Genomic DNA, 25,242 nt, shown 5'->3' with positions numbered 1-25,242 from the left:
CCCTCCAGCATACCAGATATAATCCAAGTGCCTTGGTCCTCCATTCTGGGCTGTCTTCAGGTTTTGCTCAGATCCAGCCAAACATTCTCGTTCCTCTCTATTGCATCTCTGGCCTCCTGAAAGGCCTGGGCTCTGTCTCCTCCTGGGTATGCCCAATACCTTGCGCTTGCCAGGCAGGTGTTTATACCACTGAGCTAAATCCCTAGCCCTCACTATGTAGTTCAAGCTGGCCTTGAAGTCACTGTGAAGCCCAAGCTGACCACCAGCTTGCAGTGATCCTCCTGCCTCAGCCTCCTGAGCGCTGAGATGCTCAGTTTAAAAGGTCATTTTAGTGTTACACAATTTCCTGCAAAGCTCTTTGAATATGTAAATTTAATCTTTTCTTGAACAAACAGGTAAAATGATAGCAAAATCGTGTGAGCGTTTAGTGTGGGCTTGCAAAGGCTATTTTCTTTGGTGTTTATTTATTTCTCTGGCCAAGCAGGGGTGGGGAGGGAGGAAGCTGTGAACCTCAGCGCAGTCTGGGTTTTAAGGTGGCAACGCCTGTGTTTCTGAGTCCCAGACTGGGTCCAAGCTGTAATTCTCAGCTTTCACCCCGCCTGCCTGGAAGGGTCAGGCCAAGAGGGGTTTGGTGGCCAGGAGGACAGGGAAGCCCCCAGGGCTGCGCTGTGTCACAAATGCGTCCTTTGGGCCTCCAGTTGGGGTCTCAGTTTCCCCAGGGCTCCAGAAAAGGGACAGGAAACCAGAGGCACCGTGCTTGTCCCTGCAGTGGGCCCAAAGAGGACATCCGGGCATAGTCTCAGCTAGCCCTTGTCACCCAGGGGCTGGGGGACAAAGAGAAGGAAGGCGGGGGAAGAGGGGCTGCGTGGCCGCCGGAAAAAGGAGGGTGGAGAGGAAGCAGGAAGGAGAATTCGGGGCGATTCCCTCTCTTCCCAGCCCAGGCCCCAGGCCCTGCACCCTCTGGGGCAGGACGACCTGAGGCCTGGAGCTCAGGTTCCCTCTGTTCCCTGGGGCTTCCCAGGGCTGCGTGGCCCCGCGCGCTGGGCTGTCTGTCTGCGCCATCCATCAAGGGTGGCAGGCGGAGGGGGACATGAGAAAGCGCCTCTTTGGCTATTAACGTCCCCTCCCCGCTTGCTTTGTCGCCCCCTCCCCGCCCCTCCCCCTCCCCCCTTTTGCAGCAGACAAAACCGGACTGACAAGCTGGAGCCTCAGACATTAATCAAACTGCGCTCCGGAACAACCTTTCCCTCGCATTAATAAATACATTTGCGGCCCCTCATTGGACAGTTGGCCTAATTTGTTTCTTTTGCGCGGGCTGCGGGGGGGGGGGCGCCGGGCCCGCACCCCCTGGCTCCCAGCAGCCCCGTGCGAAGCAGATGCTCCGCCGCGGACGCAGAGCCGCGCGCCCCGGAGGCCGCCGTTGCCATGGCGACGCCCGGGCCGCCTGCTGTCGCCGAGCTCACTGTCTCGCCCGCTCCGTGATTACCTCCATCTCCGCAGCGTTCGCCATACGGCCCCGGACTCTAATCAGATCCCCCACCCCCACCCCTGCAGCCCCCTGCAGCCCGGGGACTCATTAAGACAGGGCCCCCTGTGCATCCCGCAGGCCCCGCGGTCCCCAGGCAAGCAGCGATCTAGAGACCAGCCCTGCACAGCTCTGTTTCGGAATGACTGGCCCCTATAACACCCCGGAGGTTCTGTGCCCCCCAGGTCATCTCTGGTGGCCCTGGTTCCCTAGGATCCAGTTTCTATTACTGTCCTGCCTCAGCCTCCTGAGTGCTGGGTGCCGTGCGCATTAAGGGCCATTTGATTTTCAAAGTGCTGCTGGGGCAGGGTTTCCCCACGGCCCTCCAAGCGGGAGGCGGAGGGAAGTGTAGGTCAGGCCCACAATCTGCAGGCACCAGCTGAAGTGGGCTGTGGCCGGGGCTCCCTATCACCCACACTCGGTCTTGTCTGCCCTCCAACCCTGAGAGATGCGCTCCTGGGTGGTCTCAGAGGCGCCTGCCTTGCCAGCAATGCTGCAGACTCACTCTGGGCTTGGCAGCATCTATGGGCACTCAGGCCTGCGAGACAGAATGAGCAGGGACGGGAGGTCTTGGGTGGGGCTCTGCACCCCAGCCTACACCCCATCTGGGAACCTGACATGGTAGTCATGCAAAATCACCCTGCCTAAAAGCAGGGATCCCTTGGAGCCAGGAAAAGTGGGAACCGGCTTTGCAGGAGCCTGTGGAGGCAACCTCCTCCCCGTAGCCTGCAGCACCCACGAGCCATGAGAAGAGTGGGTCCCAGCTTTCTGGGGTCACGTGGGCCTTGCCAGCTTTCGGTGACCCAGACCCCAACCTTTAGCCTCGGGATGGGATGGGAACCAGGAGGCCCAGGACTCCACAGCCACCAGAGCCGCCTCACTTCCCATCTCTCTGGCAGGTGCCCAGCTGGGAAACCGGTTTCCAAGGGGCACAGACAGAATTCCAAAAATCTCTGGGGTTTGTGCAAGCCCCTATCACCCTGTCCCCTGAAGGCGCCTCACTGCAGTGGTGACAGCTCCCGTCAAGGCCTTAGGGGCCCAGGGCCTCTCCCAGGGGTGGCTGATGGGGAGGGTGCTTTTGTGGGGCCTCCTGCAGTCTGATTGTCTGAGCTGGGCTTTGTCTCTGTGTCACTGGAGGCAAGCACGGAGGGGAGAGGTCAGGCTGCCCAGTGGCAGTGAGGGAGACCCGGCTGCTCCCCCACCCCAGGTGGCTCCCTTGGGGAATTTCAGTTCCCTCTGTTCAGGACCCGGCAGCAACTGCCCACCACGGGCCGTCTTATGTCAGTGCTGCGAGAAATCTGGGGTCCCCTGCCGCAGGCGCCGCTTGCAGGGAAAGGCATCGACACCCTGAGGTCTGCAGAGCTGCCTGGGTGTCCGCGGCGGCACCTTCTCGCTTTGAGTTCTGTCTCACTTCCTGCATCGGCTCCTCCAGGACCACCCCCCCCCTGCAATCCCACGCAGTGCCAGCTCCCCGAAGCCCCCGTTTCCAGGCCCCCCAACTTCTCTGTATACTAACTCAGCCCCACAGATTGCACCGTTTCTAATCTACCCCTCCCCCTGCACGAGAATCAACCTCCCCAGATTCAACCGCTTTTGGGCTTCTTGCTCTTCTTGCCCCCCTGTACACGAACTGTCTCCCCAGACCCTGCTGTTTCCAGGTTACCCCCTATTTTCCCAGTACACAAATTGGCCTCCCTGGGTTCGGCAGTTTCCAGAACCCCCTCGTTCTCTCGCTAGGCAGTTTCATCTCCCCAGATTCAGCAGTTTCCAGGCTCCCCTCGTTGCCCTGTACACGGGTACCTCTCACAGGTTCTGCTGTTTCTAGGCTCCCCATTTCCCTTGTACACGCATCAGTCTCCAGCTTATGTTGATCCCAGCTGCCTACGGGATTCAGGAGAATTTAAGGCGGGATTCAGGAGAGTTTAAGGAGAGAGGAAAAAGTAGGGACTCAGAAAAAAAGAGGAGAGAGATTGTCACTGGGGAGGTTCCTTGTTTCTCCTTCCATTCAGAGCCCTGAACAGCGTGCACAGGGGCAGCCTCTGAGGCTCTGCTTCTACAAATCGGTCCCTTTAGACGATTAGCCCTGGGACCCCACAACTTTCTCCCTGGAGCTGCCCGGGAATTGGGGGCGGAGTTGACTGCGCATGCGCGAGGCGCGGCAGACCGGCGCGGTGGGCAGCCCCAGGTTCTTGGATCCCCTGGTGACCCTGTGACCTCGTCTTGCCTTCTCGGTCCCGCTTAGTCTCTTCTCCATCTGCCCTTCAGTGCCCCTCAGTAAAAGTCAAGGGAGACCCCAAAAAGTTACAGATGTAGGTTTTTGTTGTTGCTTTTTGTTTTAGTTTTCAGGCCCGCCCTCCAGCCCGCATAGGCCGCCCCATCCCTGTCGCCTAACTGCAGGTGCCCACCTTCCTGATCTGGCTTGAGTGGAGAACCCTCACCTCCTCGGATTCCTTTCACTATTGCTCCCCCAAGCTGATGTGGTGGCACAGGCCAGCAATCAGGAGGCTGAGGCAGGAGAGTCGCTGTGAGTTTGAGGCCAGTCTGGGTTACAAAGTGAGACCCTATCTCTGGAAAAACAAAACTCCAACAAAACAAACAAGACATGCATGTGGATTGGGAGTGTGCCTCTGTGGTAGAGCCCTTGCTGTTGTGACCCCCAGCTCCATATGCCCACCCACACCCACACACATACGCTTGCTGTGTCTGTCTCTAGCATAGGGGTTGAGGTGCCCAGAAAGTGGACGCAATATTTGTATACAGCAGTTAATGCTCATTAACGAGTAAATTTTTTTTTGGCACCGGGGATCGAATTCACAACTGCGCGCGCTCTTGCAAGGCCAGCACTTATGCTGCTGAGCTAAATCCCCAGCCCCAAAAATGAATTTTAATGTATGCAAAGTATAAGCCTGCAAAAACAAAAAGTGTGAATTAGGTTTTGTTTGTTTGTTTTGAAACAGGGTCTTGCTAGGTACTCTAGGCTGATTTTGAACACTGAGCATCCTCCTGCCTTAGCCTCCCGGGCGGCTGAGATCCCAGGTGTGCACCACCCCGGCCGGTGATGTTCTTGATGTTCTCCTTTCCTTGGTGGTTTCTCTTCCAGAACTGTTTTCCAGGCATAACTGCTGCCCACATTCCCCGGCTCTCTCTCCTCCCCATCTGGTGCGCACAGCTTCGGTGCAGAACGGAAGTTCTCCTCAGTGGCCTCGGGAGTCTCCAAGAGCAGTCTCCAGGGCCCAGCACTATGGGGGGTGCCCTGCCGGGTAGCGGTCAAGGTGCCTCTATCTGGCTCCCCAGGGCCTTTCCGGTAGTCTCCTTCAGCCCCGCCAGCCTGGGAGAGGCAAGTGGCTCTTGTCTTACGGCGCCACCTTCTGGGGAACCCTGGGAGAGCCTGTGGCTGCTGCTCCCCTAGAGCGCTGAGGTTTTTGGTCTCCATTTTAATCCAGCTGCTCCCAGACAGTACAGTCCTGGCTGCGGCTGGCTGCTGTGCTGAGACAGGGTCTCCATGCAGCCAGCCCAGGCTGGCCTCAAACTCACTAGGTAGTCAAGGCTGACCTAGAACTCACGTGACATCCTCTTGTCTCAGCCTCCCAAGTGCTGGGGCAGCAGGTACCTGCCACCACCCTCAGTTTGAATTCTGAAATCCGGACTTTCTTAGCTGTCATCCCACCCAGAGGCTGTCTGCACGCATCCATTCCAGGCGGCCCAATTCCTGCTCCCAGGAACTGGTCACTCACAGGAAGCTGCTGCCCGGAAGCCAGGACACAGCCAGCTTTCAGAGTTTTCTTCTATCTTCAAATTAGTTTGTTGTTTGTCAATCTGAGGACTCACTGGCAACCAGGAGAATACAGTACAACTCGTCGTGTCATAAAAATCAGGTGTCTGAAGCTAGGTGTGGTGGTACAAGCCTGTGACCCCAGCACTTGGGAGGCTGAGGCAGGAAGATTGCTGAGACTTTGAGAACCACATGAACTACATAGTGAGACCCCGTCTCAAAGCAGACAAAAAATTCAAATATCTGTCTGTAATCCCAGTTATCAGGGGGCAGAGACAAGAGGCTCACAAGTTGGAAGCCAGCCGGCACAACTTAGCAGAGACCTTGTGTCAAAGTAAAGCATTTGAAAAGGGCTGACGATGTAGTTCAGTAAGAGAGAGTGAGGCGGGGGAGAGAGAGCTGATGAAACGGAATCAGATCTGTCCTCTGCTTGTCTTTTATCTGTGCTGTGTGTGTACCCACCTGTGTCTATTTTTAGAGTAGGGGATGTGAGAGCAGTAAATCAGGAAATATGTAAGATACAAAGTGAATTCTTTTTTTTTTTTTCGAGTTTTTTTTTTTTCCCCCCCGAGCTTTACTGCACAGTTCAGGCTGACCTCGAACTCACAGAGATCATCTTGCCTCAGCCTCCCAAGTGCTGGGACTTCAGGAATGTGCTATCACACCCAGCCTTCAAGTAGATAGATTCCTTCCTGTGTGGTGCTAGGGATCAGACCCAGGGGCTTAAGCTTGCTAGGCAATGGGGCTGGAGATTTAGCTCAGTGGCATAAGTGCCTGCCTGGTATGCACCAGGTCATGAGTTTGATCCCTGGTACCAAAAAAAAAAAAAAAAAAAAAAAAAAAGGAAAGCTTGCTAGGCAAGAACTCTACCACTGAGCTGCACCCCCAGCCTCAAAGGTAGATTTATTATTTTAAAACATATTTTAAATCCTGATTTTTAGGGTTGGGGTGGTGGTGCATGCCTGTGATTCCAGCACTCAGGAAGTCTGAAGCAGAAGGACCACAAGGTCAAGCCCAGCCTGGGCAGTTTCATGGCTTAGCAAAGTCCTGTCCTAAAATAAAATACACAGACTAGGGATGTGGCTCAGTGCCGCATCGCTGAATTTGATTCCTAGTTATCTACTTCCCCAGAAACAAAGGTTCCAGAATTTAAAACATCCACATCCTTGTCCCCAAGAAAGTGGTCTCTTTTGAAAGGACATTTTTTGGAGCCATTGCTTAAAATTTTCTGAACCCAAGAGAACCAACTCTTCAGACTCAGAGAGCAGAGTGGATTGTTGTCTTTTTTTTTTTTTTGTCTTTTTGAGACAAGGTCTTGCCATGCAGTGCAGGCTGGCCTTGAGCTCACTTTGTAGCCCAGGGTAGTCTCGAACTCGAAACGGTCCTCCCACCTCAGCCTCCTGAGTGCTGGGATTACAGGTGAGAGCAACCACACCTGGCTCATTTTCTTTTTTTTTGGTCTTTTTCCTTTTTATCGGTACCGGGGATTGAACTCACCACTGCCTGCTTGCAAGGCAGGTGCTTATGCCGCTGAGCTAAATCCCCAGCCCCATTTTCTTGTCTTTTTGACACAGGATCTCACTATGTATTCCAGGCTGCCCTTGCCCTTTGCCCTGGCAGCGATCTTCCTGCCTCAGCCTCCGAGTGCACCTCCATGAAATGTTAGGCTTGTGTTTTCTTGTGTTTGTTTGTTTTGTCAGGCTGTTCTGAGGACAGTGGTCTTACTCTGGTGGAAAGGATGAGACACTCAGCTCACTGCCCACTAATCCATGCCCAGCCCACCGAGGGAGATGCTGCCCAGAAAACACCAGGCACCCAGCAGCTCTGGGTGTGCAGCGAAGGCTCCTCACACTTGTCCACTTTGCCTTTGTGGCTCCTCCTTTTGTGGTCTCTCCTGCCCACCACAGTGGGTCAGACCCCATCCCCGATGGTGCCTGGTTTCCTTGTCTGCATCACAGCTTGTTCTCCCAGCAAGTTGTAACTTTCTTGAGTCAGGAACAGAATCTCTCAGTTCATCTTAGAAAGTTGATTTTATTATTATTATTTAACTTTTTGAGAAAGGGTCTCACTATGCAGTTCAGGCTGGTTTTGAACTCACTTTGTAGCCTAAACTGATCTCAAACTCAAGAGGACCCTTTCTGCTTCAGCCTCCAGAGGGCTGAGATTGCAGGCATGCACCACCACACCCAGCTTAGAAAATTGATTTTGTAAAATAATAAGTGTGAATACTATTAAGACAGGGTCTTTCTATGTAGCTCAGACTGGCCTCCAAGTTGCAGCCTCCCAACTGCTGGGACCACAGGCGTGATGCTTTGGCTATTATTATTATTATTTTATTCCAGTCATCATCTTCAAATTGGTTATTACGGGGCTGGGGATTTAGCTCAGCGGCATAAGCACCTGCCTTGCAAGCAGGCGGTCGTGAGTTTGATCCCCGGTACCGTTAAAAAAAAAATGGTTATTATTATTAATGCAGCTTTCCTTGCCAAATCGTCCATTCTGAGAGCTCAGGCTTTCACACGCGCTCTCATTTCCTGGGGTCCTCATTTAAAACGCGGAAGTAGGAAGTAGACAAATTCTAAAACAATTTGGTGCATTTTTTTTGGTTTGTTTTGGCATTGCGGATGGAACCAGCGTCTTGCTGCCAGGCACCCTCTGAGCCCTGAGCTGCATCCTTGGCCCCTTTTTGTTTTAACTGAAAAGAAAAAAAAAAAGACCCCTTTGAAGAGCCCTCGTGGGACTCAGATGAAGCCGGAACAGTGGACATTTCTCCCACAAACAGCTGAGAGTGTGCAGGGAGCCCGCTTAGCCTGTGCCACTGGTGTTTGTACCTAGAAGCATCTCTCAAACCCCACCCCTCCACCCATCCTACTGTGGGTCTGGAAGGTGTTTTACTTTCCCCAGGGCCTGGTTCAGGGTGTACACTGAAATAATCTAATGAATGGCCACAGTGGCTCCTGTTTGTCTCGGGAGGCTGAGGCAGGAGACTCGCCAGAGTTCGAGGTCAGCCTGTGCTACGTAGTGAGTTCCAGGCTAGCCTGAACTGCACAGCGAGACCTTGTCTCAAACAAACAAAAAGCAAACAAATACCTTTGCAAGACTGAGACGAGGGTTGGAAGCAAAGGGAAGTAGAGCGGCGCCCAATGTGCTATGGGTAATTTATTCTCATACTCCAGCATCCTGAGTTAAAATTATATACCGGGAATTCAGAGGCAGGATTTTTCCCACTATACCAGGAGTTTCAAAGAGAAGATCCGGCCCGGAAAATTGGAGACTCAGACGGGCCCGCCCCACTCCGCGGCCGAGGCTCCGCCCACCCATCCACGCACAGCGGCAAGAGACTCCGCCCCACCGCCGCGCCGTTCCAGGAGCCATTCGTCAGTGTCGAGACGCAAGCCAATCGGAGCAGTCCTGCCATTCTGTCAGCCAATAGGCTGGAGGCCTTGGACTGCGCCAGGGAGGGGGCGGGGCCACGTCTGGTCCGTGTGATATAAAAGCAGGGGGGAGGCAGAGGCCGTTCGTGTGTCCTAGTGCTCCTGGTCGTCTGGGTCTCTGTTCTGGACGTGTCGTGGTGCACTTTAGTGGTTGAAAAGAGTGGACCAAGTGGGCACAGAGGGAAGGACGAGGAGAGGCCTCAGAGGATGGGAGGGGGCGGGAAGGCGGGGCCTCAGCCTTTCCTGCACGCCAAACCCGCCGGTGACGCCTGGTCCTCACTGTCGCTGCGGGCTCCGGCTCGTGGGCGCCTGTGGGGCCCGGGGACGCGGCAGGCGCGACTGTAAAGACCGGGGCTGGGAGATGGGCAGCAGTGCCCACGTGGCCGGGGCCTCGAACGCCCCGAAGGCAAGGAGCACGGGGACCCCCCTGTCCTTACGGTGTGCGCCAGGGGCTAGGGTGGCAGAGGCTACGGCAGACACTGGCACCTCGTGTAGAGTCCTGGTGACCGCTCGATGGAGCAGAATTGGCAAGCCTGTCTTTGAGGCGCCACCCGCACGTACCCACAGCGTGGCTGGGTCTGGTTGCCAGGAAGCGACCGTCCTGCCCAGGCGGTGGCAGGAACCAGAGGCTGGGTGTGGTCCCTTGTTGCTGGAGTATTTCTGGAGACTTTTTCCAATCCTGTAGTCACCCAGGCCCCTGAACTACTCCATTTAATTATATACTGCACTCTTTTTCTCCTTTGGAGTTGCCTTTTTGTGTAACTTACTGGAAAAGGTTATATACAGTGTTCACATTACCATATCTCTGTCATTTTCTCTAGTGGCACAAAAACACAAATTCAAAGCCGGCTGTGATTGAGCACACTTGTATTGACAGCGTGTAGTAGCTCAGCCTGAACTACACTGGGAGACCATATCTCAAAAAATCCACTGTAGGGTTCGGGATATAGCTCAGTGGCACAGCACCTGCCTGGCAAGCACGAGGTCCTGAGTTCGATTGCGAGTATCCCCCCCCCAAAAAAAATCCATTGTGGGGGTTGGGAATTTAGCTCAGCGGCATAAGCGCCTGCCTTGCAAGCAGGCAGTCGTGAGTTCGATCCCTGGTACTGATAAAAATGAAAAAGACAAAAAAAAAAAAAATCCATTGTAAATATCAGATCCTAAAGTCTCTCGGTGCCGGACCCAGTAACAACAGGAGCCACGTCTATTCACAACTGCGCCCAGTACTCTTTACTGGAATAGCAGGCGAAAATTCCCGCGCGCGAACTGCCGCAGAACTCGCCTGGCTGGTCAAACTTGCTGGTTGCTACGACAACGCCCAGTTGCAAGTTAGTAACAGAGGGGCGGGGTTAGTCAGGGCAGCGAACTGGCAAGGCGCGTTTCCCGTCATTCCCTCCAGGTGGCGCTCCAGGATCGCGAATGCGGTCTTAAGGCGGGGTTTCCTCCTGTTCTGGGCGGCTGCGAGGGGCAGGGTATGGGTGGGGCGTGGGGATGCCCCGCCCCCACGTAAGGATGGGCCAAGAGTGCTGGAACCCCAAAGCAGAGCGGGGCTCGGGAATGGGGACGCTGGAGGTGCGTGCGTCGCGGAGATGGACAATCCGCAGGTTCCCGGACGGAGAGAAGCAGGCACTCCTGCCACGGCGCCATGTCACACTCATGCCCGGCCCCCTCACTGCACAGGGGCCAGGGTATCCGCGTCGCAGCCCTACTGTGACAGTCTCTTTCCCTGTCCCCAAGCTCGCAGCCAGACGAAGGGGCGTATCTGAGTGGCACTGGACGTTGCTCAGGAGCCCTGTCCGGACCCACCCCCCTCAGACGAAGAAAGGAGGAGACCCTTGGCGGGAGACAAAGCAGGTTTATTGGGGGCCAGGAAAGGCAGCTCAGTGGTCCCTCAGGTCCCCCGGGGTGGGCCAGAGCTCTGGGAAGGGGGACAGCGCACGGAGCGCTTGGGGCCTTTGGACTTGGGCCAGCATTGCCTTCACTTCAGTAACGACCATTTAATTTGTTCCTTGGCGGACTGCAGAACCTGGGGTGGTGCGAGAGGTAGCAAGTTGGGGAGACCGTGAACAGCTGGCTTTCCCAGCTGTGAGCTGCCAGGATCCCCGGCGGCCCTGCAGCCCCCGGGCACTAGGTGGCAGCAGCGCCTCTCTGCTTGCCCGGAGGCCAGGCCCGCCCGGCTCTCTGGTTCCTGCCTTTGCAGCCCTGCTGGCGCCCTGCCTGCCCCGTGCCACGCGGATTCCCGCCCACAGTGCCACGTGCCCGCGCAGGCAGGGCTCGGCCGCACCCCAAGAGCTCAGGGCGGCCCGGGCTCGGGCTGGCATCGTGTTCTCAGCGCCCCAGCCCCACCTGCCCCTGACAACACCAACCAGCAGGGGTGAGCAGCAGGGACGAGGCGCCTGCTCACGTTGTGTCTTCCTTTCTCTGGCACAGAGGGCTCCTTCACTTCTCTTAGGGGGGCTCTTTCTTACTTTCGCCCCCCATTTGTCCCTACTGCTTCCTACTGGTTTATTATTTTGGGGTTTTTTTTGCCCTGAACTCACTATTTGACCCAGGCTGGCCTCCAGCTTTTAGGGATTCCTCCTGCCTCAGCCTCCCCAGGGCTGGGCTGACAGGTCTGCACACCACACCTAACTCAGTACTTTGTTACTATTTGCTCAGCTCAGTGCCCCCCCCCAAGTGCTGTGCACCTTGAAAATGACCATGCAGCGGTTTTGCCTCTTGCAGGGCACAAGGATACACGCGGAAGCCGAGGTTAGTGTGGAAAGTGGGTGCCCACCAGCTGGCTGGGGATCTTGGCAGAGCCACCACAGGAGGAGGAGGAGTCAGTGCCTGGCATGGAGCTCCAGAGAAGCAGGGTTAGTCTGAGCAGAGACTCTTGCAGGCTGATGGAGAGGGTGGGCTGTTGGCCTCACAGAAGTCCATGCAGCCTCAGAGCTGACCTGGCTGCAGATTCAGGGCCTCATCCCAGCCAAGCACACCCGCATGCACCCCGTTAGTTCCATGCAGAGCGTGGCAGGGGTCACTCGGGGGTGAGGGGTCAAATGTCGAGTGGGGACATCAGATCCTGTTATGGCGTCCGCTTGTCTTTTGCAGTACTAGGGACGGAACCCAGGGAATGCTGAGCTCCAACCCAGCTGTTTTTATTTTACTTTGAAACAGGGATCAGCTATGTGGCCCAGGCTGGCCTTGAATTTGCAATCCTCCTTGCCTCAGCCTCCTGAGTCCTGGAATTACAGGTGTGTACCACCATGACCAGCCTGTGATGGGACTGAGTCCTGTAACACAGCTGTGTGCTGTAGTTTCAGCTACTCAAGAGGCTGAGGCAGGAAATTCACTTGAGCCCAGGAGTTCAAGGCAGCTGATAGTGTAATGAGAGCATCTTAAAACAAAACAAAACAAAATATAAGGTGTTCATTGTGGGTCCAATCCAGCTAAGCCAGCCCCAGAGCACAGGCAGCAGGTGGCACTGTGCCCACCCCCTAGGAGTGCCCAGGTGCCCATGTGGGGAGCAGGTGGTGGTGTCTGTGATTTTCACCACTTTACCCCTTCTTGGCCTTGGCAGCCCCTGGGGTGCCCCCTTCCCATCTCCAGGCTGTCTCTGGCCAAGGCACATGGATGTGGGGGACCTACCTGGGCCACACTCTGCTCCGCCAGGCCGCTGTCCTCTGTCTGTGGAGAGGTAGTGAGGGGAGGGGTCAGCCTGTGTCAAGGTACAGGCCAGTGGGGTGAAGAGAGGGGCTGCGGGTGGGGGTGCGTGGGTAGCGAGGTCTGGAACCAGTCCTGTGCCCTGGGTCTGAGGAAGTCCTGCCACCCCTCCCATGGACACCAGGACCCCAGGGCCCTGTGTGGTGCCTGGAGGCTCAGGGGTGCAGGAGATAAAGACAGGAGGAGAGGTCTCTTCCAGACACAAGAAACCCAACGTGGGGGCGCTACTGCACCCCACACCCCATGGTATCCTGAGGATGGCCTTATTTCCTGGTTACACTTCCCACAGGGAGGGTGGGGAGGGGATGGCACCCTGCAGGGGAGAGAGGACAAGAAGGTTTTTTTTTTTGAGACTGGGTCTCACTATGTGGTCAGATCCTCCTGCCTCAGCCTCCTGAGTGCTGAGGGATGGTGTGTACCATTGTACCTGGCCAGAGGTTGGGTTTCTACCACTTGGCCCTGCAGTGGCTGCCCAGAGAGAAAGGGATGTGGCCTGAGGAGGTGGGGGCGTGGTAGAAAACTCACCCTAAAATTCACTTTCTGGACAACTTGCTGGGGGTCACTCTCCAGGATCACACTGCAAGTCAGAGGAAAATCAGCAGCTGGGTCCCAGGCTTCCTCTGCGGACCACGCTGCGGTCCTCTCTTGTGGGTGACCTGCGCCATCTCACCCCTGGGACCCCTCCCCAAGTCACTCCCCCAGCCCCAGCCCCAGCTCTGCTTCTTCCGCAGATTGCCCTGATCTTCATGAGAAAGATTGGGAAATGGAGGCTGGGCGTGGTGAGGTACGGCTGTCATCAGGATTCCGGAAGCTGAGGCAGGCACCTGGAGTTCAATGCCCGCCTGGCTTACATAGGAAGACCCTATCTCACAAAGCGAACAAACAAAACAAAAACCCCAAAGATGGGGCTCACACCAACAGCGGCCTCGGGTTCCATGGGTAATGGGGGTGCGGACCGGGACCCTGGGGCTGTGCCGGGGGAGCCATCACTGTGTCCACCATCGACTGGTAGATAGTGACCCCTTCCTCCGCCCCGCCTACCCGCCGTCCACGATCTCGTCCAGCACCAGGAAGGCCCCGTCCAGGTTCTCCAGCAGCCAGCGCTTCTCCACGTTCCTTCTGCGCAGACACGGAGCCTGAGCCCAGGCCGGAACCGGAACCGGGACCAGGACCACAGCTGCTCCCCACTCGAGAGCCGGCTCAGCCTGTGCTCCCCCAGCCCATCTCTCCCAGCCACCCTCTCTGTGACACCAGCATCCACTCAGGGACCCCAAACGCACCCCGCACTTGGTATAGGTTCGGCAGCCCTGCAGTGCGCCTGCGCACATCTATTTTTGGCTCATCCTAGGTGGGTTTGCTCCGGCCCCGGTCTTGGTGGGTTGGAAACATAACACAATGAGGACGCTGGGAAAACCATCCAGAGCTTCTGGTCAAAACCCCCTGAGCTTGCTGGGCCTGTGGTCCCAGCAGAAGGGAGGCTGAAGCAGGAGGATCATCACCAATCTGAGACCAGTCTGGATATGTAGTTCAGGGCCAGCCAGAAGTACACAGAATGAATCTGTTTCAATAAATTGCACCAAAAAGCACACCACTGCCACTGCCATCACAACAAAAGGAAGCCTGAGTGTGAGGCAGGAGGAAGGCATGCTCCATTTGACCACTTAGCCCGGGAAGTTTAACCATAGCCTTGTCTCAAAATAAAACACAAACGGGGCTGGGAGTGTAGCTCTATGTGAAGGCTTTGGTTTTGATGCTCAGTAAAAAGAAAAAACCAAAAGCCCGAGTTGGGGCCTCTGCCCTATTAGTAGGTATGACCTCAGGCAACCCGGAGACATCTGCTGACCACACCTGCCCGCTCTGCTTCACTCTGCAGGGAGCAGACATGGATGCAGGGCTCTGGGGGCTTCTGTCCTGGGTTGGCAGGGACCTCAGGACTGCAGGGAGAGGGAACCTCCCTAGGACAACAGAGACCGTGGGCCAGGCCCTGCAGGCAGAGGCTGTCACTCACCTTAGGATGTGACTCAGGGACTCAAAGAGGCAGGAGAGGACAGACGCAAGCATCAGCTGGGGAGGAAGACATAGCAGCTGAGGACCAGAGGCCTGGGAGCCGTTGGCCACCCAGAGGACTGCGGTGCCAGCCTCCCCTGTTCACAGAAGGTAGGCTGGAGATGACGGCATTTTAACCTGAGAGGGAATTTCAGGGGGTCCGGACAGGGTAGATGACGGTTACATTAAGGAAAAGTCACAACTGGGCCAGGCACAGTGGTGCCCGCCTGTCATCCCAGCACTGTGGAGGCTGAAGCAGGAGGATCACCACATATTTGAGGCCAGCCTGGGCTACAAAATGAGTTCAAGATCAGCCTGAACCATACAGTGAAACCTTACTTCAAAGAAGATTAAAAAAGGGGCTGGAGGTTTAGCTCAGCAGCATAAGCACCTGCCTTGCAAGCAGGCAGTCGTGAGTTCGATCCCCGGTACCCATAAAAAGGAAAAAGACCAAAAAAAAAAAAGATTAAAAAACAAAAAGCTGGGCATAGTGACACACACTTGTCATCCCAGCACTCAGGAGGCTGAGGCAGGAAGATCATCATAAACCTGAGGCCAGCCTAGGCCCCACGGTGAGTTCAAGGCCACCCTGAACTACACGATAAGACCTAAAAACAAAGCCAAATAAAAATCGATGGGTCCTTGCAGAGGGTGTGGTGACCTCAATTCCTAGGAACCCAAGAGGTGTCATGGCCACACATCATCCCAGAAAGACCCATGCTGGCTACCCCTCCCCATCCTGGAGCCCAGAGCAGGGGTACTATGGGTGCCCTCCCCACTGTACTCCACTCCCCACAATAGACCCCACCCTGCCCCCCACCCACCTGGACCCACCTCGTTCTCCTGAGAGGAGCCCACCACGTAGAGGAAAAGGTCCACGCTGCTCTTGTAGACGATGGTCATGCCCCCCAAAAATGCGATCTCACCTAGAAGTAGGGGGACTCTCAGCTGTGGCCACTGCTGCCTGATACCAGCCTGAACTCTCCTACCATCCCCACCGCCATGGACTGACTACTCAGTCCCCTCATCTTCCATCTCTGCAGACGGCCTCACGGGGAAAACAGAACAGTGCCCTGGAAGGGTCCACCTGTGCTGGGGTGGGGGCAGCCGGGCAGTAAGGGTCCCAGGTGAAGGGCAGAGGAGCAGACAGACAGCCCAGAGGGAAAGGAAGGGCCGACAGGGACAGATTTGTCCAGATGGTGGGGGATGAGGGTGTTCGGTTCAGATTCTGGAGGAGGAGGAGGAGGCGGATACGTACTCTCGGTCTGGCTGGTTTTGTTGAAGACATTTTTCTCAAAGATCATCTGCTCCTTGGGGGAGGAGAAGGTGTCATCATAATACTGTGAGGGGAGAAGATGGGGGCACAGGCATTCCTCAGCCAGTGCTGCTCCAAGGGTGGGAACTGTGCACGGCAGCCACCCGGGACCCTGGTTGCCCCACCGCATCGATCTTTTTCAAAGTTTACTTTATATTTTTAGTTTGCTTCAGGTGGGTTTGTTTTCTGAGATAGGGTGTTGCTACGAAGTTCAGGCCAGCCTTGAACTCACTATGTAGCCCAGGCTGGCTTTGAACTGATGGTGATCCTCCTGCCTCAGCCTCCCAAGTACTAGGGTTACAAGAGTGTACTATAAGGCTTGGCTGTTTTACAAGCTTTACACTGAAAATAAAGTCCAAATCTCTACTAGCAAGGCTGCTTTAGAGCCTTCTTCTTCCCCTTCTCCTCCTCCTTCTTCTCTTCCTTTTTCAGTGTTGGGGTTTGGGCCCACGGAGCCTTGGGCCCTGCTGCTTCTTATTCATTTGAGGCAGGGTTTTGCTATGCAGTCTGGCTGGCCTTGAACTCACTATTGTATGTGGCCCAGCCTGGCCTCAAAATCACAGCAATCTGCCTGTCTCAGCCTCGCCAACGCTGGGGTCACAAGTGTGCGCCATCACACCTAACTGAATTTACATTGGTTCAACACCAACAAGCCACAGGAAAGACAGGGAAGCCAGGAGCCCTCTCTGAACAGTAACCTCCTAACAGCAACCATTTAACAGATGATTACGCCTGGGGTGTGAAGAAGTCCAGGGGCTTCCCCACAATTCACAGCTGGGCTTCTACACCCCAGAGAGTCTGGCTTCAAACTGGGCTATGGTGAGGATTAAGTATGTAGAGAGAATTTCTTGGCAGTAAACCATAAGGAAATCAGCATTTTTTTTGGTTTGGGTTTGGAAAGCCTCTCCCCTGACTCAGTTTCTTAATCTGTAACTGTGTGGGTTCAGCTGGACAGAGGCCCTGGGTGGCTGATCCTCTCCAGGCCTCTGCCACGGCAAGATGTAGTCAGCTCACCTTTCACGTTTCTGGATGAGGATTTTGCCACTTAGCCCTTGAGCTGCTGCCAAATTAGACCCTGCCCCTCGGCAGGCCCCTGCCTGGGCCAACAAATTCATTGGGATGTTACAAAGTCAAAGGAGTGCTGGCCCCAAACAAACGAAAACCACCGACAATGGGGGTCACACCTAAGATGGATGCTTCAGCTCAGCAGCAGCGAACTGCGTGGAAGGAGGTTAGTTCGGTTTGCACAGGCCACATTTGCTAGGATTGAGACAGAATCAAGTGGAAACAGTGAGATTCACTATAAGCTTCATGTCAAAATCTTGAAGCCTGGTGCCACACACCAGGAGGACTGAAAGTCCAAGACCAGCCTGGGCAGCTCGGTGAATGGTGAGACCCTGTTTCAAAAAAAATGAGATAAAAATCCTTGGGGAGTTAAGTGAGGGCCTTCCCAGTAGCTGACACCCCAGCACTGGAAAAAACAAAGAAACGCAAATCTGGAGTTAAGGCCTCAGATGCACTTAGCAACTCTACACCCCATTTTCTGCATGTGTGAAATTAGAGTTGGACTTTATGCTTCCAAATCCCTATCGGGTTCTACATCCTTGCTGTCAATCCTTTTAGGCACCAAACTGTAGTGCAAGAATGTAGGTGGCTTGCTTAGGGACCAGGACTCCTGGGTCCCAGGCTCCACAGCCCATTGACCTCTCCGGTTGACACCTCCTGGGCCACAGCCTGTCGCCTGGCAGGAGAATGGGGGAGGTGACACTCTGGTTAGGGTGCAAGAGCAGAAACAGGAGGTGCCGCTGGGCAGGTGGACAGCTGGAGGTCTAAGCAGCTGCTTGGTGTACTCAAGACCCCAAATGAGTCACCAGGAGCTGGGTGAGGACCCTTCTCTGGGGGCTGTGGCACATAGGGTTGCTCTGGGAAGGGGGGTTACCTTGGCCAGCAGCCGGCGTCCGTCATTATCTAAGATGAACACAGCCTTGATGGTGTAAAGGGAGGGTTCCTGCAACTGACCGGGGAGGAGGACTTGGCTGGGTCCCACTTCAAGAGGACCCTGTCCAGTCAAGGGCTCCGCGGGACCTGTGACCCGAGGAACTCATCCGGAGGCTCGGGGCACCCAGCCCCAGTCCGCATGGCCAACTCCATGGCCTGCTCCTTGCCCACACAGCCGTCCCCTGCAGGCCCGCGGGTGAGGAACGTCCTCCTGGCCCAAGTTCTGTCATGCACTGACTGCTCCAGAGTCCGAGTCTGAGTGTATCACAGAACCTGGGCTGGGGGGACAGGCGCCGGCCTCCTCGGTGCAGCTGGCGCGGACCCCCAGAAGCGCAGCCGTCACCCACGGGCGACAAGGCGCTCCGCAGGCCCACTCGCCCTGCTCCCCGCCTGGCACTCTCCTCCAACCCCGGCTCCGAGCGCCCCAGAACTTCAGCCGCGCAGAACAAACTTTGCTCCCCTCCTGGGCCGGGCCCCCTCCCTCGGGCGGGAAAGCGGTGGCGCAAAGTTCCCATCGCGGGCGCCAGCTGTGAGTTGGACGCCTCCCCCGACCCCGCGGTCCTCCGGGCCCCGCCGCCCGGGACCCCGCGCCTCCGCGGCGTACCCGCAGCCCCGAGAGCTCCTCAACTCGGGAGGGCGGCGCTGGGACCCCGATGTGGGTCCCTGCGGCCCCCTCCCCGGGATGCGGACGTGGCCAGGCCTCTGGTCGTTGCATTCCGCGGGCTGCCAGGCTGACAGCACCGCCCAGGCTCGCCCCGCCCCACTCCACCCTCTCGCCCCGCCCACCCTCGCCCCGCCCTCTCTCCACGCCCCGCCCCGCTCATCTTGCCTTCTCTCCCTGTCCCCCCCCCCCGTTCTCGCCCCGCCTCTATCCCCGCCCCGCCCACGTTTGCCACGCCCCCTCGCAAACTGTCCCGCCCCTGTGCCCGTCCCCGGAGCGTGGTTCTCCTCCCACGCCAAGGCCGCGCGCACCCCCTGGTGGCCCCAGGAGTACCCCTTTCTCCTGCCTCCTTAGAGCCTGTAGCTCGCCTGACCGTGTTGTAGACGGCGGAAGCCCACTTGCGTTGCTGGACCCCGGTAGCATCAGGACAGAGGTGTGGGGTCTCTCTCTGGGTCTCGGATCCTCTCTCGGAACCGACAGTTCTCCTCATGCCTGGAGTCTCCTAAGCCCCGCGGGACGGTGGTGGCGCTCAGGCTCCAGGCTCTGCGGCTTGGTGGGTGACTCGGGCGGGTGTCTTAGCACACGCTGTGCTTTCAGGGTGCTCTGCCATGGGCAGCCCCACGGAAGGCACCGTCAGTGACACCCACGCCTGGAGGGGACCGGCCCTGTGCGCCCCATACACAGAGCCCTTGCCTTGCCCGCTGCCCTTACGTGCTCCACGGGCCAAGGAAGGGATGAGCTGCAGATGGGCCTCCTGGCCAGTTATGCGGGGACTGGACAAACTTTTTCTCTTCTTGGTGGTCTTGGTGGGGACTTTGTGTGAACTTTTCTTCTTCTTCTTCTTTTTGTTTTTCTTTTTGAGACAGGGTCTCACTGTGCAGTTCAGGCTGGTCTTGACCTCACTTGGTAGCCCAAGCTGGTCTCAAACTTGAAATGATCCTCTTGCCTCAGTCTCCCAAGTGCTGCGATTATGGGTATGTACCATCATGCCCGGCTTGGTATGACCTTTGTTTTATTTTATTGAGACAGGATCTAAATTGTCTGGGCTGGATTTGAATTTGGGGTCCTCCCACCTCAGCCTCCCAGAGTGCATGGAATTAGAGGTGTGATCACTTACAAATGGCCATGGGATACCTATTTTAAACAATTACTCAAGTGTGTTTATCAATCAGACCATATTTTATTTGCTGTACAAATATTTTTCGAGTCCTTACTATGTATAGGTATTTTTCTGGCCACCGATATACAAGAATGGAAAAAACAAAATCTCATCTAGCATGAAACAGAGACTTAAATGCACATATGCATGTACTTCTGTACATGACAAAGAACAGAACAAACAGATAAAAGTGATGACTTGTGAGTTGGTGATAAAAATAAAGCAGGGGCTGGGGTGTGTAGCTCAGTGGTGCAATGGGTGCAGGCCCTGCATGGAATGGGAGCCAGGAATGAGCAGGGTAGAGCCGAGTGTGGTGGCCCAGGCCTTGGAGTGCCAGCATTCAGGAGGCTGAGGCAGGAGGATCACCAGGAATTCCAGGCCCTGTGGAGGGCTTCAGAGAGGCCATGCCCTGTCCTGAGCCCCCTCACAGTGCTCAGCAGTGCTTCTGCCCTGCGGCTCAGCCTCTGTCCTTGCTGAGTCCCTGCCTCTGCAGCTTTCCACCTAGGATGCCAAGCCAGGGACACATGCGTGGACCAGGAGGCTCAGATGGAAGAAAAGCAGAAAGGCTTTCCACACACGGCCCAAAGTTTTAAGGCTTGAGAACAGAACGGGCCCACTGGTACACACCTGTGGTCCCAATGCAGCTGGGGAGGCTGAAGCAGGAGGGTGGCCAGCTCAAGGTCAGCCTGGCTAGTTTGGTGACTTAATGAGATCCTGTCTCAAAGAAAAAAAAAGATGAGGTGTAGTTCAGCACCCCTGATTTCAATCCCTAGTGTGGGGGACAAAAAGATTTATAAATATATGCTATATTGTTACATTCAATTAGCTCAGGCTAGTCCAACTAGTAAGTGAGTGAAAAAAGTTTCCAAAACCCAGCTAAATCCAAAACCCCCCTCTGAACAATAACACTTGGCTGATTGTGACGGGTGGCATGGAGAGCTTAACACCAACAGAAAATTACCCAGTGTTGCCTGGGGCAGCCTAGCAAACCATTACAGGATGGCTGAATGCAGCTCAAAAATGTGAAACCCTGAGAGATGGATGGACAATGGACAGGTGGAGGGTGACTAGGTTTACAGTGGAGAGAAAAGCTGGGCGTGGTGGCCCTCAGCGGTCATCCCAGCACCCTGGAGGCTGAGGCAAGAGGGTCGCCTGAGTTTGAGATCAGCCTGGACTACACGTTGACAAGCGATCTTCTAAGATAGCGTTGGTGATGTGGCCCACGGGACATCACCAATTTTGTCATGAAAATGCATTATGGTGAGTATATAATACCCATGTTTATTCTTTAAAATATTATTATTTATCATTTTAGGAGTTTTAGTAAACAATGAGTACTTAACGGAAAGAAATATTACAAAATTGAATTTTTAATATTTATTATCTATAAAAAACCATCAACATTTTCTTTCTTTCTTTCTTTCTTTCTTTTTTTTTTGGTACCAGGGATCGAACTCATGACCTAGTGTTTACCAGGCAGGTGCTTACACAGCTGAGCTAAATCCCCGGCCCCAACATTTTCAACGACAATTGTTTTTTGGTGTACAAAGTCTAAAACTAACAACAGAAATAAATTCCTAAATGAATTACAATGAAAACACCAATGGAAAGCCGGGCTTGTTGGAGCATGCCTGTCATTCCCACACTTAGAAGGCTGAGGCAGGAGGATTGCTGTGAGTCTGAGGCCAGCCTGGACTACAAAGTGAGTTCAAGGCCAGGCTGAACTGCATAGCAAAACCCTGTCTTGAAAAAAAAAGAAACAGGATCTATTATGTACAGGTACAAATTATGATGAATGTGACAACTGTGTACATCTAAACTGTACTAATAAACTTAATTTTAAAAAAAGACCCAGGGCCGGGTATATAGCTCAGTGGCACAGTGCCTGCCTGGCAAGCATGAGGTCATGAGTTTGATTTCTGGTACCAAAACCAAAACCAAAACTAAACTAAAAATAACCCAAAAAAGACCCGATAGATAACATCAGGAACAGTTCCTTCATTATGTTTTCCCAGCACGCCTGGTTGAAAAGCCTATGCTGTCTCTCACTGCTCCTCAAAATACCTGTGGAACTCTGCCACAAAAGCAATCTTTGCTTCCCCTGTCACGGCCAGGTGTCTTCACTGGGACAGCCCCGTGTCCGTGCGAGGTGTCCTGGCGCTGACGGCACTGTGCCTGCTTCCCTGCGCTGGCTGCTCACACACAGCTGACATCCCCCTTGTCCCCTGTTGTCGAGGTTTCCCTGTCAGTTTTTCCACCTCGATGCAGGGCTGGCATCCGCAGTACCAGTCTGTTTCCCTTCACCCTATACAAGGCCAATGTTATACCTCTCTGAAGTCCGAAGAGTGTGCTATCCAATTCTCTGGTTAGAAATCACATTTCATTTGTTTTATGTTTGTTTGATTATTTGTTTTCTTTTTGTCTTTTTGAGACAATCTTTCACTCTGCAGTTTAGGCTGGCTTTGAACTCACTATGTAGCCCCGGCTGGCCTTAAACTTGCAGTGATCCTCCTGCCTCAGCCTCTCTCTCTCTCTCTCTCTTTTTTTTTTTTTTTTTTTTTTTTTTTTTGAGACAGGGTCTCGCCTGCCTTAGCCTTCCAAGTGCAGGGATTACAGTATGCCCCACCAACCCAGATAATACATGACTATTTTTTCTTTGTACCAGGAATCGAACTCAGGACCTTGTGATTGCCAGGCAGGCACTTATGCTACTGAGCTACATCCCCGATCCCTCTAATACATCACTATTGACGAGTATCTTGCAGCATTTCATGGTCACTGTAGCTTCTGGCAGTGTATTCCCAAAAAACCTTCAAAACATGGCATAAAAATTTATGTCCTTGTTGATGCAAAAACTCATTATGTTTTAAATTTAGAATTTAACCTGGAACTCAGCCATCAGGTCCTTATTCGTATAGTAATAAACCAAATGATGTTATGCACAGACTTGTTGCTCTGTCTCCCAAACTAGGCAGAATGTGACATTTGACAATTGGTTGACTGGTTTCCAATTCATATTACATTTGCCAACAGAGCACCGATGATCAGCACAGGATCTGTACACAGGAACAAAGCAGGAATTCCAGGATCCGTGACATTGCTCAGCAGCATAAGAAGCTGCTTGGCAACCTCAAGGCCCTGAGTTTGATTCCCAGTACAAAAAAAAAAAAAAAAAAAACCAAAAAACCAAAACCAAAACAACACTAAGCAGAGGGTGGTGGCACATGTCTGCAGTCTGTAATCTCAGCATTTAGGAGGCTGAGGCAGGAAGATCACCGTGGATTCAAGGCCAGCCTGGGCTACATAGTGAGTTTAAAACCTGCCGACACTACATAGTGAGACCCTGCCTCAACAAAACAAAACAAAACAAAACAAGTAGTTGTATATTCTGGCACTGTGTAAACTGCTTGACAATTACACACAAATCTCTCAAACCTGAGCAGATAGGAGCCAGATTATCAGTTCTTTTTTTTTCCTGGTGAGTGGTTTTGTCTTTAAACCTCAGGCAGTTCTGAAGGAAACCAGATCCCCTCATGGCCACACCCATTACCTTTCCATCAGGGTTTTAGATTCCTTTGAGGACCGTGAGAATCCCTGCTGAAGATGGCCGAGCTAGGCATGCTTCAGCTCAGCCAGGGAGGTGTCTGTCATAATAAATCTACTTTCAGGTACGGTATGGGTGCATATAGAGTGTTAGGTTTGCATTTTCACCTTTGTGTAGTTCACAGTCTCCTGTAGCATTTCGTCTGTTACAATTTCCCACACTGAATGGCAGCCACTGACATCCTGTCCAGTGGGTTTTACCCCTGCCAAGATCTTCACTATATTTTATTTTATTATTATTTTTTTAAATGCCGCTGAGCTAAATCCCCAGCCCCTTCATTATATTTTAGGACCAACTTCTATCTGATAATTCCATTTGGCTGTGTTATAGGCAACTGCGTTAGATAGAAATATAGGCAGTTATTGGCCTTGAAGAAGCCAGTGAAAAAGACCTTTCAACCTTGGAGGAAACAGACACCTCCTGCTGTGGGCCAGGCCCCAAAGCAAAAGACAAACCCAAGGCAACCACAACCCAAGCGTAAACTTCAGGGACTGATATTCTGACTAGGTATCACCTGGATACCTTGATCGCCTGAGGAAGCTGGAAGAAGCCACAATCCAATGCCTACAGGCAAGGCCCTGTTCCGCCTTGCTAAGTGACTCGCTTCCCTATTGGATCCTGATTTAATCAATCTTACCTGAGTAACTGCACTCCTAATCTTACTGGTTGACCATAGCTCTGTCCCACCTCATGCCCGCCTGCCTCCAGAATTCCCATTTTTCCCCAGTTTGGACCTGCCTCACCTCATGGTTCTTCTCAATAAGTCCCTAGAAAAGACAGAGTCTCTGGCAACCCACTGGGACCCCTTCTGTCTCTCTCAGACAGAGGCTTCCTTTCTCTCAATAAATAGATTCTGCGCTTCACCTCCGGTGTTCCTAAAGTTAATTTTTCAATTTCAGAGAGCATGAACGCGTACCACACCTCTAGCAGATTCTTTCCCCTGTATCAGTTGTGTGGCCATTTTGTTCCACTTCTCCTAGTCAGAAATGTGTTCACATTGCTGTTTTCTTCATCTGAATCTGCTTTCCCTGCGTCAGGATCAGTTGATTCTTGTTGATTTCACTGTCATAGGAACTTTGGCTCACAGAGCCAACGTCAAAGTCAAACCATCTCCATGCTCCATGCATGGGTGATCCGATGTTTCATTTTGACTTCCTCCAAAACTTTCAAATCTGGTTTTATATCTGTCATGGTCTGAATTGAGCTATTTCTACTAAAAAAAAATAAAAATAAATCTCTATCCCATTATGTATATGTTTACATGGTAGGAGGATGGTTCGGGTGTATTTCACCCGCCATGATGCTCAGGTAAACATACACAAACTCTGTTAGACTGAACATAAAAGTGGGTACAATTCCAGTTTGAGCTGCCCTGGTGGCACATGCTTATAATCCCATCACTTAGGAGGCTGAGGCAGGAGGATCACTGTGAGTTCAAGGCAGCCTAAACCACATAGTGAGAAGTGTGAAGTGCCAGTTTGACACTTTGTTTTTGGTGCCAGGGATGGAACTCACAACCTCGAACTCAACAAGCAGGTACTTTTGCTGCTGAGCTAAACTCCTAACCCTAGTTTGACACTTTTGCACACATGTGCACACCTTGCCCTTCTGTCAAGTGGGCAAACAGGAAGATTGCTTCCTATACCCCTGGGCACAGGTACTGAGGCACCCACTGGACTCTGGTTACCCTAAAGCACTGTGGAGAAGTATGGGGTGGTTGTTTTGGTTTTTGTAAACTCAATGTTCTGTCCCGCGGGTGCTAATAAGCTTGCTAATGATGTTTACCATCTAAGAGAAGAGGCCAGATGTCCCGATTAGCTGGAAAACAAATCGATTTCCTCACATTTCCTCACATGACTCGGTAACATTTAATACTGACGGAATGTAATCTTAGAACCTGTCAGAGGGCTGTAAGAGGAACTCTCAGGCAGCCACAGACTGTAGTCTCTTGGCTCTGATGGGGCTGGTGAGTGGGAAATACCTAACCAAGCGACATTTTAAGTCGCCTTTGTCTGGACTTTTT

General features: G+C 53.6%; 2 protein-coding genes across 8 annotated transcripts in view; one reads left to right on the top strand and one right to left on the bottom strand.

The window, feature by feature from the left end:
• Pnpo (pyridoxamine 5'-phosphate oxidase) overlaps positions 1-25,242 on the top strand; it is a 235,028-nt gene that overhangs the window by 45,589 nt on the left and 164,197 nt on the right. The window lies entirely within an intron of this gene.
• Copz2 (COPI coat complex subunit zeta 2) lies at positions 10,567-18,549 on the bottom strand. Of its 6 annotated transcripts, none has more exons than XR_010048303.1 (10): positions 18,400-18,549; positions 17,737-17,811; positions 15,741-15,822; positions 15,317-15,408; positions 14,445-14,500; positions 13,478-13,555; positions 12,962-13,013; positions 12,362-12,400; positions 11,419-11,613; positions 10,567-10,757 (listed from the first exon to the last, which is right to left on the bottom strand). XR_010048303.1 is itself a non-coding variant. In XM_005002403.4 (9 exons), the coding sequence occupies exons 1-9, from the start codon at positions 18,508-18,510 to the stop codon at positions 10,710-10,712; spliced, it is 633 nt and encodes a 210-aa protein (XP_005002460.2). In that variant the 5' UTR covers positions 18,511-18,549; the 3' UTR covers positions 10,567-10,709. The 6 variants fall into 6 exon arrangements, 2 of the variants coding, with proteins under 2 accessions (XP_005002460.2, XP_013005025.2); XR_010048304.1 differs by having other exon boundaries at positions 13,478-13,552; XR_010048305.1 differs by having other exon boundaries at positions 15,741-15,792.

This window comes from Cavia porcellus, unplaced genomic scaffold (assembly GCF_034190915.1).
Source record: "Cavia porcellus strain 051 isolate PalLab524CR breed Dunkin Hartley unplaced genomic scaffold, mCavPor4.1 scaffold_6, whole genome shotgun sequence".
NCBI lineage: Eukaryota > Metazoa > Chordata > Mammalia > Rodentia > Caviidae > Cavia > Cavia porcellus.
The sequence above is the reverse complement of the archived record's forward strand: the minus strand, read 5'-3'. Positions and strand labels throughout refer to the sequence as shown.